General features: G+C 46.4%; 1 protein-coding gene across 2 annotated transcripts in view; it reads right to left on the reverse strand.

Annotated features, from left to right (window-relative positions):
• TMCC2 (transmembrane and coiled-coil domain family 2) overlaps window positions 1-17,516 on the reverse strand; it is a 221,586-nt gene that overhangs the window by 161,297 nt on the left and 42,773 nt on the right. The window contains exon 2 of one of the 2 annotated variants that reach the window (XM_073615815.1): window positions 14,332-14,919. The exons of the other annotated variant lie outside the window; for it this stretch is intronic. Within the exon in view, the coding sequence (XP_073471916.1) occupies window positions 14,332-14,919 (588 nt within the window). The remainder of the gene's footprint in view (window positions 1-14,331; window positions 14,920-17,516) is intronic. 2 annotated transcript variants of the gene reach the window in all.

Consider the following 17,516-nt stretch of genomic DNA (forward strand, 5'->3'; position numbering starts at 1 on the left):
TTGTACGTTTGCGCACTGACAATGAAATGATCGGTGTATAATTTTAATGGCAGGTTTATTTTAACAGCGAGAGACAGAATAACAAAAATATCCAGAAAAACGCATTTAAAAAAGTTATACATTGATTTGCATTTTAATGAGTGAAATAAGTATTTGACCCCTTTGCAAAACATGACTTAGTACTTGGTGGCAAAACCTTTCTTGGCAATCACAGAGGTCAGATGTTTTTTGTAGTTGGCCACCAGGTTTGCACACATCTCAGGAGGGATTTTGCCATACTCCTCTTTGCAGATCCTCTCCAAGCCATTAAGGTTCTGAGTCTGATGTTTGGTAACTCGAACCTTCAGCTCCCTTCACATATTTTCTATGGGCTTAAGGTCTGGAGACTGGCTAGACCAATCCAGGACCTTAATGAGCTTCTTCCTGAGCCACTCCTTTGTTGCCTTAGCCGTGTGTTTTGGGTCAGTATCATGCCGGAATACCCATCTGCGACCCATTTTCAATGCTCAGGCTGAGGGAAGAAGGTTCTCATCCAAGATTTGATGGTACATGGCCCCATCCATAGTGCCTTTGATGTGGTTAAGTTGTCCTGTCCTCTTAGCAGAAAAACACCTCAAAGCATAATGTTTCCACCTCCATGTTTGACGGTGGGGACGGTGTTCTTTGGGCCATAGGCAGCATTCCTCCTCCTCCTCCAAACACAGCGTTGGTGTTGAGGCCAAATAATTCAATTTTAGTCTCATCTGACCATAACACCTTTTTCCATGTGGCCTCGGAATCTTCAAGGTGCGTTTAAGGTGGTCAGATGAGCATGAAATTGAACTATTTGACCTCAACACCAAACAATATGTTTGGCGGAAATCCAATACAGCTCACCATCCAAAATACACCATACCTACAGTTAAAAAATGGAGGTGGTAATATCCTGTTATGAGGGTTTTTATCTGCAGTATGGACAGGAGCACTTGTCAGGATAGAAGAAAAATGGATGGGGAAAAATACAGTCAAATTCTTGAGGAAAAACTGCTGCCCTTTGCCAGAAAGTTGTTAACGGGATCAAGGTTTACCTTCCAACATGACAATGACCCAAAGCACACAGCAAAAATTACCACAAAGTGGTTGAAGGAGAAAAAGGTGAATCTCCTTACATGGCTTAGTCAGAGCCCAGACTTAAACCCCATTGAAAATCTGTGGAACGAGTTGAAGACTACATTCCACAAATGGTCACCATTTAACTTAACTGAACTTGATCAGTTCTGCAAAGAAGTGTGGGCAAATATTGCAAAGTCTAGCTGTGCAAAGATAGTAGAGACATATCTCAACAGAATAAAGTCTGTAATTAAAGCAAAAGGTGGTCCAACAAAATACTGACAGGGGGGGGGTGATCCTTTTTCCAACTCAGTAATTCTGTTTTTGATTTTTTTTTTGACATGTTGGTGTTATATTTTTCACTTGGATGTTATAAGTTGCACTAGTAAATACAGCTGGATAAAAAAAAAACTGTGTCTTAATTTCAGACTGCAAAGCAAGTTTTAAAGGGGGGTTAGAGCTGCACGATTAATCATTAAAAAATCACGCTCTCCGGGGGCGTGACCGGAAGCCGAGCGAGATGAAAGCCTGATCTCCCTGCTCTCTAAACCCGCAGCGAGAAAGGCAATCTTGGGGTCGATTATCCTCAAAGCACAGGGGAACATCCCAGGTGCATCCACAGACCTCCGCTCCTTCTTTACTCAGCCGGACGTGTCTCAGGGCGAGGAGGCCAACATGGCGCCGGTCACTTCCGCGCCTACGCACCGGAGCTCCACTCAGGCTTCACAGCCGGCCTCAGACCAACACCAGCACTCTGGAGACCCCCCACTGGATGAGGCGACCCCCCAGGAGCATGCCCGACACAATGGCGCGGTGAGTTCTCTCCAACACCCCGGCATCCAGATTGAGCAGACACGTGGGTCGCCATTAGACATGCTGCCTACCCCCGCCCCACCATACACACAATGCTCAGCAGCGTTCCCAAGACTGCTAAGAACGGCCTCAGATCCTCAGTTGCAGAGCCTGGATCCCACATCCCCGGCATCCCCGCTCTCCTCAGATCTCTCACAGGACTATCCACCCCTACCTAGCCCCACAGGCCCCTCTGCCAGAGTGCATAAGCTCCCTGAGGGGACACAGGAAGGAGCCTGGGCCATGACGGTCGCATCCCCTCCACCCAAGGCACAGAGGCTATCACGCTCTAGAGACTCTAGTACCTCCAGGCATCACTCAACTTCCATGCCTTCATACGCACAGAAGGCAGGGGCTTTGATCCCACTCCCAGCAGGGGTAAGCTCTACAAGTCCCCCCCCAGCAACAACAAACTGAAACATGGTCAGACTCATGGGACTCCCCAACAACTAGAGCACAATTACACCCAGAGATGGGGGCTACACATCCCAGTTCAGCACCACCTGACCGATCGTCGCCCAGCTTGCAATATGGCACCACACGGGACCCACCTCTGCATCCTCAATGGCAAGCATATTTACAAGCTATACCCACAAAGGAAGATTTTAGACAGCTTATTGAAGATGTGAAATCCACCTGTCGCACGGAAATCCAAGTACTCCAGATGGGGCTCAAACACCTGGCGGACAGGGTGGAGATGGCTGAGGAGGAAATCCAGGAAACCAAATTGGCAGTCCATAGGGCTCAACTCCAGGGGGCAGATCACAGAGAAATGCTTAGAGATATGCAAAGACATGTGGAAGATCTAGACAATAGGGGGCGCCGCAACAACATCCGCGTGAGAGGCATCCCGGAAGCGGAGGGCACCGAGGACTTACAAACAACCCTACAATCTGTCTTTAATAACCTAATCGGGGAGCCGCCTACTAAACATATAGACATGGACAGAGCCCACAGAGCACTTCGCCCTAAAGGGGCCACCTCCAAACCGAGGGATATCATATGCAGAGTCAGCTCTTAACCTCTCAAGGAAGAAATCATGAAGCAGGCACGCCTGGCACGTAAAGTGACTTTTGATGATGTTCAGATACAACTATATCCCGACCTTTCCTGGATCACCCTGCAAAAACACAGACTCCTCCAACCTCTAATACAATCATTGCAGAAAGAGAATATCACCTATCGCTGGGGTTTCCCTTTCAGCCTACCCGCAAAGCACCAGGGCAAGTCCGCTGTACTGAGGTATCCAGAAGACCTGCGTACTTTTTGCAACATCCTTGAAATACCGGCACCAAAATTGCCGGACTGGCACATTGTCGCTACCCCACCACCGCCACCTACAATCTGGCAGAGAGTGCCCACTTCAAACCGGTCTCGGGACTCTGACCCGCAACGCAAGCCCGCCAAGCAAAAGAATCGCTGAGATGCAAAAACTGCGACTTTTAATAACTACAGGACTTAAACATTTAGGCTCAGCAAATATACCAAGTCAGATCGTAGTTTATTTAGTTTAATGCAATTTTAGCTTTAGAGCCCTAAGACTGACCCCATGCCGAATTTCAGTTCACTACACAGGGCTTGTCTCGGATGAGCTCCAGGAGGATAGGTATAGATTCCATCACCTATCACCCCCCTTGATAGTTAGCTAGATATCAGTGCAGGGTTTTAGGCTATGTACTGTATAGTTGTTGACTTTGGCTGGCTGCGGGCTCCCGGGTGCCCCTCTCCGCCCATCCCAGCTGGGGTGGGGGGGCACGTGGGGGTCCGACCAGACCTTGGCCTACTGGCCTTTACGGGTTTATTAGTAATGTATGTTTTCTATGTTTATTGCATTCTAACAATGCCTTTCTTTCTCTCTCAGTCTTTCCCCTTTTCTTTCCTATCCGGCCATCACCAAGCCTACATAGCAATCATCACACAAATTCTTGGTCTCCTCCCGGAGAATGCCTGCCCCGAACCCAGGACCTCGAACTCTGGCACGTCAACATCAGGTAAGCGTCTACCCATACTACCATACACGTTGCCATGGCTACGATTCTCTCATTGAATGTACATGGACTAAACTCCAATAGAAAAAGACATCTGGCGCTAAGGGAGTTCAGACAGTCAGGGGCTGATATTATTATAGTCCAGGAGACCCATTATGATAAAGGGGGGTCCTTTGCGTTCACCTCCAGATACTATTCCCAGATCTATATGGCGTCGGGTACCCATAAAAAGGCAGGAGTGGCCATACTTATTAGGAGGGGAGCCCCCTTCACCTGCGTGACCCAGCATTGTGATCCTCATGGCCATTTTATTATTTTACAAGGACTGTGGCAAACACAGGAAATCACACTGTGCACTTTATATGCCCCGAATGCCAAACAACACAGCTTCCTATCCAGGGTGTATGCCCGCCTCTTTAAAACTACACCTAAGGCTCTCGTAGTAGGGGGTGATTTCAAACTTACCCATTCAACTTATGCGGATCGCCAGACGGTGGGCCCCTAAGCAGCTTCACCCAGGGTCCTCAGGGACTCGAGACTATTTAGACAAACCTCTAGACGATATGCGCTCTTTGATGCGTGGAGGGCTCTCCGTCCAGGCGATCGGCAGTACACGTTTTATTCAGCCCCCCATCGTACCCACTCCCGTATAGATTACTTTTTCGTTAATAATCACACTCTACAGCTCACACGTAAGGCTCAAATACTCCCGATCTCATGGTCAGACCATGCCCCCATCTTACTCACTTTAGACCTGGGCACCACCATTCGTAGACCTTATAATTGGAGGCTAAATACTTTCCTCCTCCAACACCAGCCCTCTCAGGCAGAATTGAACTCCACTCTTAAACTCTATTTTAAAGAGAATAATAACCAGGAAGTCACACTTACCACGCTTTGGGAAGCCCATAAGGCGGTTCTCCAGGGTAAGTGTATGGCGCTCTCAACAGCACTAAAAAAAGATGCCTTAGCTGCAAAAGTAAAAGCAGAAAGGGAACTTAGAGCACTGGAACATAAGCTCCAAGCCAATCCCACAGTACCTTTGCTTAAAAAAATAACTAACCTTCATACAACTCTTAGGGACCTGGCCTTGGGCCATGTGGAAAAGGCATTGACCAGATTGAAACAAATGTTCTATGACAAAGGCAATAAGGCTCACTCCCTCTTGGCCAACAAACTCCACGAACGTGCCCACATGCTATCCGCAAATCAGATAAAAAACAAATCAGGACAGCTGCTATCACACCCGGTGGAAATTGCCCGTACATTCGCAGTTTTCTACAAAGATCTGTACAGCAGCCCTGACATACCCAGTAACCCTCCCTCTCCGGACCTGACTCAAAAGATGCAACACTACCTAGAACAAAGCGGAATTCCCCATCTCCAACCATCTGACCTGCTATCGCTTAATGCGCAGATTAGGGAAGAGGAAATAGAACTGACTATCAAATCCCTACCATCCCATAAAGCCCCTGGTCCAGACGGTTTCCCCTATGAATATTATAAGGTATTTCTCCCTCTGTTGCTTCCCCATATGTGTAAGCTGTTCAATGCCTTTCTTCACGACACTCCCATTCCTTTAGATATGCAGCGATACTTTATCACCTTAATTCCCAAATCAGACAAGGACCCATCCCTCTGCGCCAATTATAGACCCATCGCATTATTGAACTCCGACCTTAAGATTTTCACTAAGCTCCTATCCAACTGCCTAAATATGATCCTCCCATCATTGGTCCACAAGGACCAGGTGGGGTTTGTCCCATTGCGGCAAGCAGGTGACAATACCAGAAGGGTGATTGACCTGGTGGAAGTGGCGAACAGGAAGGGATCCGCTTCAATACTGCTGAGCTTAGACGCCGAGAAGGCTTTTGACCGTTTGGGGTGGCCCTTTTTGTTCGCTACGTTGAGCCACATGGGTTTTTGTGGACCCTTTATGCGGGCGATCAGGCACCTCTACTCCAACCCCTCCTCACAAGTCAGAACCCCCTTTGCACTTTCCACACCTTTCTCAGTAACAAATGGCACCAGACAGGGGTGCCCATTGTCACCCCTGTTATTTGCGCTTTGCGTGGAACCTCTGGCCGCCTCAATCCGGAATAACCCCGATATACGGGGGTTAGCAGTTAGAGATAAGGAGTTTAAGATTTCCCTTTTTGCCGACGACATCATTCTTACCCTGACTCAACCCCATATTACCCTCCCGGTTCTACATGTGGAATTAGATCGTTTCAGAACTCTCTCAGGATATAAAATCAATGCATCAAAATCAGAAGCTCTACCCATGAATATTCCTGAAGCCGAGCTCACACTTTTGAAAGCCAACTTCCATTATAACTGGAAAACTACTGCCCTAAAGTATCTGGGGACCTATATCACCCCAAAATATGATACCCTATACCAAGAAAACTTCCCCCCCTGTTCCGCTCCATTAGATCCCTACTGATACAGTGGAAAAAACACCATATTTCCCTCTTAGGCCGTATAGCCTCTATCAAAATGACCATCCTCCCGAAGCTCCTATATCTCTTCCAAACTCTCCCTATACCCATACCACTTAAACATCTGAAAAAGCTTCAGTCAGACTTACTCCAATTAGTTTGGAACTATAAGAGGCATAGGATACCGAAATCTGTAATGCTGGCGTCACGCAGTGAGGGAGGACTAGCTTTTCCTGATATTATCAAATACTACCAGGCTGTGCAATTGAAAGCGATAGCCTCATGATTTACTAAAAAATCATATAATAAATGGACGGAAATTGAAAAGCTTTGGCTAGCTCCAATCAGGGCTGGACTGGGACAAAAATTTGGCCCTGGACTTCATCCAGACTGGCCCACTTTGACAGGTCTCTCCCATGCCGGCTTGCCACCCAAGCCCCCCCCCCCCCCACTAGCTATTAGCCGTTCTACATTATTTCTCTTATAGGCAGTACCAGTGGGGAAGCTAGACATTATTTCACCTGGGGCAAAGAATCAGTTTGGCGCCCCCCCCCCAAATGGGACAAGATTAGGCAGGAAAGTGAGGCCGCCCTCCTTCCAGATCGTATGATGAGCTTCTCAGTGTTGACTCCTGAGCATCATGTCTGTATTCAGGCGCGCTGCATAACTAGCCAGGGAGAGGAGGTGAGCACTGCGGGGGGGGGGGGGACAGAGGACCGGAGGGAGGCAGCGGTCCACTGTCACTGAAATCGGCCCACTGAGCCATCGGCCCACCGGGAAACTCCCTGTAGTCCCAATGGCCAGTACATGCCTGGCTCCAATACACCCGAACAATCTTATATGGAGTGCGAGCGCGGAGGTAGCCCCCGACCGCTTGCTGGGCCCCATGTCTCTGCTACGACGGACTTGGCGTACATTGGCTCAGCTTCATAAACTGTCCTCAGAGAGATCACTACTGACCTCTTTTATCTGTAATCCTAAAGTGCCAGATAGCCTAACACACCAGATGTCCCACCCTTGGTCTTCTAGAAACTTATTTCATTTCGGGAGTATAGTAGAACCCAGAACCGGTAGATTGCTATCTTTTTCTGACTTACAGGCCAAACACGATTTACCGAGACAGGCATTCTACGGGTACCTACAAATTCGACATTACGCACTGACTATAACCTCGAACTTGCAGTTCTCTCCCCCATCCTCGTTTGAAACTATAATCTTAGCTGGGAACGCACAGAAAGGTAAGTGGGAGAAAATCCTTGATGAGGAACTTCCTATAACACAATGGCAGGCGATATGGAACCAGACGGCAAAGAGTTCAATGTGCAAATCACGCTCTCCATTCAACCCCTCTCACGATCTTAATCTGACATTTCCACGATTCATTCATGTAACAAGTGCAGAGACATTCTCTGCTCACTCACAGCTGTCAAAAAAAAAACAAAAAACAATGTCCAATGTTTATCAACATTGTTTAGCACTGAGATAAAAAGGAAACATTGTAACATTTGGTTCTTTTAGATCAAAGGGATGAACTTTGGTCTGTAAATGAGGGCAGTTTAACCACTTAAAGCAGACCTTCAGTCATTTTTTCAATTTCTATTAAATCTGTTAAATCTTCTGCCCTTGTTTTAACTTTGGATAGTAAAACATTTTTTTTCTGCCAGGAAGGGAGGGGGGGATGAGTCATAAGAGGGCAATGAAAGCTGCAGGGCTGCAGAGCTAGGAGGTGTGCCTTTGTGTAAATCCAGGAAGTGAACAGGCAGCAGATTCAGCTGCCCACAGTTAAAATGGCTTCAGCCAGACTTAGTGGAGGGAGATTTCTGCAGCATATTTGACAAGTACAGAATTACAGTATATATAAAAGTGGTTGGAGGAAAGCTTCAGAATGGCAAAGATGTTTTTATTACAAATTATGTGAGCAGACTGCAGTTCCTCTTTAACCTCCCTGGCGGTATGCCTGAGTCTGGCTCGGGGTGGAATTTCAGAACCAAAAGCGGTAACCCCGAGCCAGACTCAGGATCGCATCATAGGATCCAGGAAGAGCTTACTTACCTTTGTTCCCTGGATCCTGCGATGTCTCCCCGCAGTGTGAGCGACTCGTCCTCCGCTCAATTCATCACGGAGCCGGGCTCCGTTTCCTGCGAGCGTTGCGACGCACGGGGACGGAGAACGCGCCAAATTCAAAAAGTGAAACACACACAATACATAGAGTATACTGTAATCTTACAGATTACATTACTGTGTGAAATTATTTCACCTCCCTTTTGTCCCTAGTGGTTTCTCCATTGCCCTGCATGCAGTTTTATATTATAAAAATTGTACTTTCTGCCTGGAAACTGGAGATTGTCCATAGCAACCAAAACCGTCCCTTTACATCAAAAGTGGTCTTAGACCAGCTAGAAAACAGCGATAATCAATTAGAATCACTTGCAGAATTGAGCGATAGTGATTTGTGGGGAGATCCGTCATCAAACACTAAATAGTAATGACAGCGACAATTCTGCAACTGAGCAAATTTCAGTGTTTTTGATTTGATTACATTATTGAATAATTTTTATTATTATTATATTATTATTTGGTATAATTATTTATAGTTATTTATTATATTATAATTTATGATTTCGTGTTTCAAACTTTCTCATACCCAAGATGTCTAATAGACTCTGGTTTGGGCAGATTTAAGTGAGTTATTCCTAAGAATTAAAGGCCTACAATATAAAATGCCAAATTTCCATGCAAAATAATGGTACCGCTTTCAGCATCAAAAATATGAAATAATCAGGGAGGTTAAAGTGGTTGTTAACCCACCAAGTAAAAATTACACCATCCTCTGTTTATTCATGTAATCTGCCCTGTGTCTGTGCCTTATAAAAATAATGCAGCTATATACCTCATTTCAGTGCGTGATCTGCACTCACATGACCCGCTGCCTCTCTTGGCCTGACAGCTGCAGCGGGCAGGCCCGAGGATCCCCCGCTGACATCAGTCAGGAGGGGAGGAGGAGAGAGGCGGGGGGGGGGGTCAAGTGAGCACTGATCGGCGCTCTAAAATTAGGTATATAGCTGCATTATTTTTTTAAGGCACAGACACAGGGCAGATCACATGAATAAACAGAGAGGAAGGTGTAAAAAAATAACAGTAATTTGAACAGCAGGAGCTGAGGGGGCAGGCACGGACACGGAGCTGACAGGCAGGAAGGGGGGAAGAGGACGAAGGGGAGCACAGAGGAGGATAGAGGAGAGAGTGGATGACGGAGGCACATAAGCTGACCACAGTGTCAGGGCTCAGCAGCCATGATACACCGTGGTCAGTCTACAAAGGGGAGGGCAGAGCCAGGCAGGATCAGCCACTTTAACTTCTTGCCGACCAGCCGCCGTCATTATACTGCGGCAGGTTAGCACGGCTGCACAGCTGCACAAATTGCCGTAGCTGTACGTCGGCCGCTTTAAGAGCAATAGCAGGTGCGCCGGAGGCGATGCGCTTGTCCGGCAGCCGCAATGTCCACCGGCCACCCGCGATCGCTCCACAGAGAGCCAGAATGGGGATTTGTCAATGTAAACAAACAGAACGCCGTTCTGACTGGGGAGTAGAGAGAGATTGTCTGTTCCTAGTGATCAGGAACAGCGATCTCTCTATACTCCCTGTCAGTACACTCCCCCCACAGTTAGAAACACCTCCCTAGGGAACACTTAACCCCTTGATCGCCCCCTAGTCTTAACACCTTCCGTGCCAGTGCCATTTATACAGTGATCAGTGGCTGTTTTTAGCTCTGATCGCTTTATAAATGTCACAGGTCCCAAAAAGGTGTCAAAAGTGTCCGATCTGTCCGCCGCAATGTCGCAGTCCCGCTAAAAATCACTGATCACCGCCATTACTAGTAAAAAAAAAAAATTATAATAAAAATGCCATAAGTATATTCCCTATTTTGTAGACGCTATAACTTTTGCGCAAACCAATCAATATATGCTTATTGCGATTTTTTTTACCAAAAATATGCATACTGGCTAAACTGATGAAGAAATTTTTTTTTTGGAGGGGACCTTTAAAGACTAAGCCTTTTTCTGACACTTGTTGCTTACAAGGTAAAACCAGTATTTTCTGCTATATATACCGTATTTATCTGTGTATAACACGCACCCTGATTTTAAGAGGGAAGTTTCAAGAAAAAAAACTTTGCACAGCACATGGACCCCCTGCACAGCACACAACATCCCTGCACAGCACGCAGCATCCCTGCACAGCACGCACGCAGCATCCCTGCACAGCACGCAGCATCCCTGCACAGCACGCAGCATCCCTGCACAGCACGCAGCATCCCTGCACAGCACACAGCATCCCTGCACAATACAAGCCTCCTGGGACAGCGCTGCCAGCATACCTTTAGGGGTTGAGAAGCTCCTCCTGTGTCACGCTCATTGTGGATGGGGGCTTCTGTGTGCCTCAATTAACGCCGCTATCTCGTGGAGCCGGTCATGTGACTCTCCTCTTCTGTTTCATTGATGGTCACATGACCGCTATCCTCCTCCAATCAAAAGCTAGAGTCACATGACCGCGTCCACGAGAGCGCTCAATTAAGGCAAACAGAAGCCGCCTCCTCCAATCAAAATCTACAATCGAGGAGAAGGCGGAGCGGGGGGAGGAGAGCGGCCAAAACGAGTGGCGTTGCTTAGGCTCCTGCTTACAGGTACAGGCATTGGGGGTGACACGGCGGGGGCGGTGTGTGGGAGGGGGCAGGCAGTGTTATTTTCTGAACCAGGGCCAGGAAGGGCGGGGCGGCCGGCCCACCCCCCTCCCAATGATGCAGACCGACCGATCCCCGCCCCCCCATTGGAAAAAACAAATATCGGCGTATAACACGCAGGCATGATTTACCCTCTGTTTTCAGGGGAAAAAAGTGCGTGTTATACGCCAATAAATACGGTATTTCTTTTAGCAGAGACCCTAGAAAATAAAATAGTGGCCGTTGCAATATTTTATGTCACACTGTATTTGCGCAGCGGTCTTTCAAACGCAATTTTTTGGAAAAAAAATACACTTTAATGAACAAAAAAAAATAAACAGTAATTAGCCCAATTATTTTGTATAATGTGAAAGATGATGTTACGCCGAGAATCGTGATCTTTATTCTAAGCAAAAAAAATTGTGATTCTAAATTTTTCCAGAATCATGCAGCTCTAAAGGGGGGATGTTTTTTCAATACCCACTGTATATAGGATAAAGGGCACTTTAGCTATAGAAACAGCACAGAAGGGGCTGCCTGCCTTAAAGGAGCCTTAGGGACTTTGGCCTGATCAATTCAATAAGGGATGAAATACCGAGAGAAGTTATGCATATTTTTATGTAAATTTTAGCTTGACCTACTGAGATCTGTAAACGACAGATTTTGTTTTTAAAAAAGGGTCTAATGTAAATGTACTAGCTCAAAAGAAGTATGTAAACTATGAAGAATTATTTCAAATTATTATGAAGTACTATTTCATATTTACTTGTTCAAGAAAGAATAAAACATTTTAAAATCTAAATTTTTTAGTCCTGACAAAAACAAATAAAGAAAATATGTACAAAACCAATATGCATTCCCTTTAAATCAATGAAATGTATCAACAGCTATTTAATATTTGGTCTGCTTAATTGGTTTACTCAAATTATACCCAAATTCTCAGTCTAAGGCTGGATTTACACTGGTGATCAAAGTCGGATCGCTGTCTTCCATGATCCAACTTTGGTGTGCTCTGATGATCTTGAGGGGGAACTCCATGCCAAATTTTAAAAAAGAAAAAACCGGCATGGGTTCCCCCTCCAAGAGCATACCAGGCCCTTCAGTCTGATATGGATTTTAAAGGAAACCCCCTAGGCCAAAAAAACGACGTGGGGGTCCCCCCAAAATCCATACCAGACCCTTTTGCGAGCACGTGGCCCGGCCGGTCAGGAAGGGGGGTGGGGACGAGCGAGCACCCCCCCTTCTGAACCGTACCAGGCCGCATGCCCTCAACATGGGGGGTTGGGTGCTTTGGGGCAGGGGGGCGCACTGCGGCCCTCCACCCCAAAGCACCTCGTCCCCATGTTGATGAGGACAAGGGCCTCTTCCCGACAACCCTGGCCGTTGGTTGTCGGGGTCTGCGGGTGGGGGGCTTATCGGAATCCGGCCAGATCCCGGCCCCCCACCCTATGTGAATGAGTATGGGGTATATCGTACCCCTACCCATTCATTAAAGGGGGCTCCCGGATTCCGATAAGCCCCCCACCCGCAGACCCCGACAACCAACAGCCAGGGTTGTCGGGGTCTGCGGGCGGGGAGCTTATAGGAATCTGGAAGCCCTCTTTAATAAGGGGGCCCGTAGATCCCGGCCCCCCACCCTATGTGAATGAGTATGGGGTACATCGTACCCCTACCCATTCACCTGGGGGAAAAGTGTCAATAAAAAAAAAAAAAAAAAAAACACACTAGACAGGTTTTTAAAGTAATTTATTCGGCAGCTCCGGGGGTCTTCTTCTGACTTTGGAGGTCTCTTCCGCGCTCTCCGGCCTCTTCTCCCGGTCTCCGGTTCTTCTCCCGCTCTCCGGGATCTTCTGCCGGGCTCCTCCGCTATCTTCTGTTCTTTTGCTAGTGGTGGCCCGGTCTTCTCCGTCGCCTTCTTCCCTCCAGTCTTCTTTCGATGTTGACGTGAAACTCTCTCCCATTGTAATGCTGTGGGGGCGGTGCGCAACGACTTATATAGGCATGGGGCGTGGTCATGGGTGATGTCATCCGGTGACTCCGCCCCTCATGACGTCACCGACCCATCATGCCCGGGACGGTGACGTCATGAGGGGCGGAGTCACCGGATGACATCACCCGGTGACCACGCCCCATGCACACGGCATTACAGCGAGAGAGAGCGTCACGTGTCAACATCGGAAGAAGACCGGAGGGAAGAAGGCGACGGAGAAGACCAAGCCACCGCTAGCAAAAGAGCAGAAGATAGCAGAGAAGCCCGGCAGAAGATACCGGAGAGCGGGAGATGAACCGGAGACCGGGAGAAGAACCGGAGAGCGTGAAGAGGCCGGAGAGCGCGGAAGAGACCCCCAAAGTCGGAAGAAGACCCCCGGAGCTGCCGAATAAATTACTTTAAAAACCTGTCTAGTGTGTTTTTGTTTTTTTTTATTGACACTTTTCCCCCAGGTGAATGGGTAGGGGTACGATGTACCCCATACTCATTCACATAGGGTGGGGGGCCGGGATCTGGGGGCCCCCTTATTAAAGGGGGCTCTCGGATTCCGATAAGCCCTCCGCCCGCAGACCCTGACAACCAATGGCCAGGGTTGTCGGGAAGAGGCCCTTGTCCTCATCAACATGGGGACAAGGTGCTTTGGGGTGGGGAGGGCAACAGGGCGCCCCCCCTGCCCCAAAGCACCCACCCAGCCATGTTGAGGGTATGCGGCCTGGTACGGTTCAGGAGGGGGGGGGGGCGCTCGCTCGTCCCCACCCCTTTTCCTGCCCGACCGGGCTGCGTGCTCGGATAAGGGTCTGGTATGGATTTTGGGGGCGACCCCCACACAGTTTTTTCTGCGTAGGGGGCTTCACCATAGAATCCATACCAGACCCAAGGGCCTGGTATGCTCCTGGAGGGGGAACCCATGCCGTTTTTTTATTTAAATTTGGTGTGGAGTTTCCCCTCAAGATCCATACCAAACGTAGTGCCTGGTATTGGCGGGGATCCAAGTCGGATCCATGTTCATTGAAAGTCGGACTTATGTCGGCTTCAAGTAGCAGAGCAAAGTCGTATCCAAAGTAGGACAGCTGTCGTGTCGCACCAGTGTAAACTCGGCCTAAATGTGCTTCCTCACTGTTCACTTTGTGGAAAAAACTTTTAAAGATTTGTCTTGGGCCAAAAGTTTCAAGCCAACTCACTTGTGTCTAATCTGTACACGTACTACACATCATGCATTGGTTATAGTTTTTGAATTAATGTCTTTCATACCTTTTCTATTGCTCTGTCCTGGTCCTCATGTGCAAAACTGCCAGCACCAGCTGTATCACCTCCAGCTAACAGTGCAGCATCAGTGGTGGAGGAAGAACGTGGTCTGCCTTGGTGATGGTGTAATACTGCAGCTAAACCACCATCCATTGGTGGAGGACGGCGGGGAAGGTGAGGACTCCCTCCACGCAACTGTGAGTGATGGTGATGATGAGCAGTTTCTCCAGGTCCACTCTTGCTTCGCCGGCCACTCCCGTGCTGTCCAGATCCTCTCTTTACAGAAGGACGTGAGCGAATCTGTTGTAAAACACGGTTGAAGGCAGTTGGCCGTGCTGGCAGATCATGCAAAGAGACAGCATAAGACACTCGGTGCATTTCTGGAGATCGCTCTTTTTCATCTGCAGAGTCATGGTCAGATAATGATAAAGGGGCAGCTTGGGGTGCATGCGGGGTTTGAGGACCTGGAGTTGAGCAAGCAACCTGGGGTTCTGAGGAAGCCTGATGATCCCGCTCTCTTGAACGCCGCCGGCTATGAAAGAGATGCTTCAGTCCGTGTCCAAACATTGATCCCTCAGAAAGCTGCTGGATTTTCTGTGGAGAAGAAGGGCATCTGTGATATATGCAGTGACCGTACTGTTTTGTAGACAGGCTAAATAAAATATTGTAAAAGTAAATAAAAACTTCAGTTGCTGCTGGACATCTCAATAGACCGCCATCTTTTTAATAAAGCTTTAAATAATGTTTAGGCCACAGAAATGCGAATAGCATTCAAACACTCTAAATACTGTACATATGTGATGTTCACTTGATCTGCACCTTGTGAGGAAAAACAACAGCAGAACATTTAACAATGGAACATCTCTAATCCATTTACTAATTTACCATTACTAGCATGCACACATATAGCAAGCATACAGCTGCACTGTAATATATATATGCTTTCTTAATTTTTAAATTAACAGTTTTAGAAATACTGCATTTAAGAAAGACAAATATATGTACCAAACCTGAGTCCTAACTAATCTCCATAAGCACTGCAGCCTGTCAGGCCTGAAATCATGTAGTCTGTAGACTCTGAGACTCTGGGCAAAACCAGCAAGAAAATGTCACATTACAATCATGAAAAATTTACAGCCTTGGCTATCAGGTTCCAAGACTAGTGTCTCGGCTGAAACCTAACCTGCAATACTGACAGAAGAGTAGAGGAAAGAGACCCAAGGTGTGATTAAAAGAAAAGCAGATCTTTAGTGACATTCTAAAAAATAAAGTATCTCAGAGAAACCAGTGGTGAGGAACAGCGTTTTTCAATGGAAAGATAACAAAAGTATTCAAGGGGAAAAAAATGATGGTGATAAAGAACAGATTTTGTGGGATGTATCACTAAACAATAAAATAGGATTGTGTGACAGTGAGAAATAGCAAAACAAACAAAAGAATGTGAATAATTAATACATCATGATGACTTTGGTCAATGAACCAGCAGTTCAACAAAATAACCCAAGCAGTAAGGTTTAAAGGTCACCCATAATAAACAGAATAGAAAAGCCCTGAAATACAGTATACTAAATATTGTTTGGAATGCTTGGACCCTAAGATAGTCCAGTGATGGGATCTGGCCATAGTTTGGATCATATCAGCTAAAAATCAAATATAAAAGAAAATGATTTTCCTTACTACAGTCTCTCTAGTTCAAGCATAGCAGTGTTACACAAAAGGCTGGACAAAATCTGTTTATGATAGTCTGTGTAAAACCTGCACTCCATACAGCATGTGACTTCACAATAAAAAAGTCGAACGAGCGCTTTGGAGTGAACAAAAAATGTGTTGCACTGTATCTTTAAAACAAAAACAAATAAAATCTTATATGCCAATAATGCGTGTTGCTCTAAAAATCTTAAGCTGCGTACAATTCGGATTTTCCGACGGAAAATGTGTGATGACAGGCTGCTGGCGGAAAATACAACCATTTGCACGCTCCATCGGACAATTGTTGTCGGATTTTCTGCAGATGGCAGGCTTTAAAATTTTCCGCGGACAAATGTCTGTTGTTGGATCTTCTGAGCGTGTGTACACAAGTCCATCAGACAAAAGTCCAAAGTACAAACACGCATACTCGGAAGCAAGGACGAGCCAGAAGCGGTCGGTCTTGTAAACTAGAGTTCGTAATGGAGAAATAGCATTCGTGACACAGCAAATTATGAAATCTCGAAATGTAGCGCACATTCTCTTCTTCTTTAATGGGCTAATAATGAAGCTTCTTTGCTGGTGATACTGATGGAGTTATTGCAAACTAATTTTCAAAGGCTTTTTTTTCTAGTGATATTAAGAAAAATATTATTATGCTTTTTTATTTTTATTTTTTGGTCAAGTTACCACAACCCCATTATCCCATAGTTTTTAAGATCAAAGATATGTTGGTGTCCCTTGTCAATTTTAAATTGTATTTTTTTTTAATGTAACTGCCTACTCCCAAACTGTCATTTGAAGTAAAACACATAGCCAAGTAATATTCTCCACATTTTTTTTATTGTGCATTAAAAAAGAAAACAAATACAATTAGACATGCTATCTGCCAATAGAACTTAACCAAAAAGTGCATTCTATGCGTCCAAAAATATAGAAAATATACCAAATCAAATCATTAATATTCAACCAAAAAATAAAATAAAAGCCTCATGCATGTGTGCTGCTTCTTAATATTGGGCGTGAGCAATGCCAAGAGTTGGCGAAAGCAGGGGTCCGTCATCTGGAGATAATTCCGGAAATCATCTGGATTATTCTTCTGGAGCTACCGCAGCAAAGGCATATGACATGATTAGTCACGATTAATAAAGCAAACAATTTTTGGTCCAAGAAATCCTCCTCTTGTTCCTGGACTGGACTTGGGTCAAAGCATTAACTGCAAGGCCAATAATAAATAACACGTTATCTCCTCCGATTCCGCAACATGTCTGGTTGGCGAACGGCCAATCAGAAACGAACTGAAAAGCACGAAACTAAAAGCGTGAAATGAAAACCGAGAATCAACACACACCAAACTTCTACTAACACGAAATTAGCAGAAGGAGCCCAAAGGGTGGCGCTAAAGAGCTGAAAAAACACGTAGTACATCGCTACGTTCGTGTTTGTTGGCCGACAATTCCTTCCTGTTAGTGTGCAAGACAAAATCCAGGCACATGCTTTTGGAC

Source organism: Aquarana catesbeiana, linkage group LG02 (genome assembly GCF_042186555.1).
Source record: "Aquarana catesbeiana isolate 2022-GZ linkage group LG02, ASM4218655v1, whole genome shotgun sequence".
In the NCBI taxonomy this organism is placed as follows: Eukaryota; Metazoa; Chordata; class Amphibia; order Anura; family Ranidae; genus Aquarana; species Aquarana catesbeiana.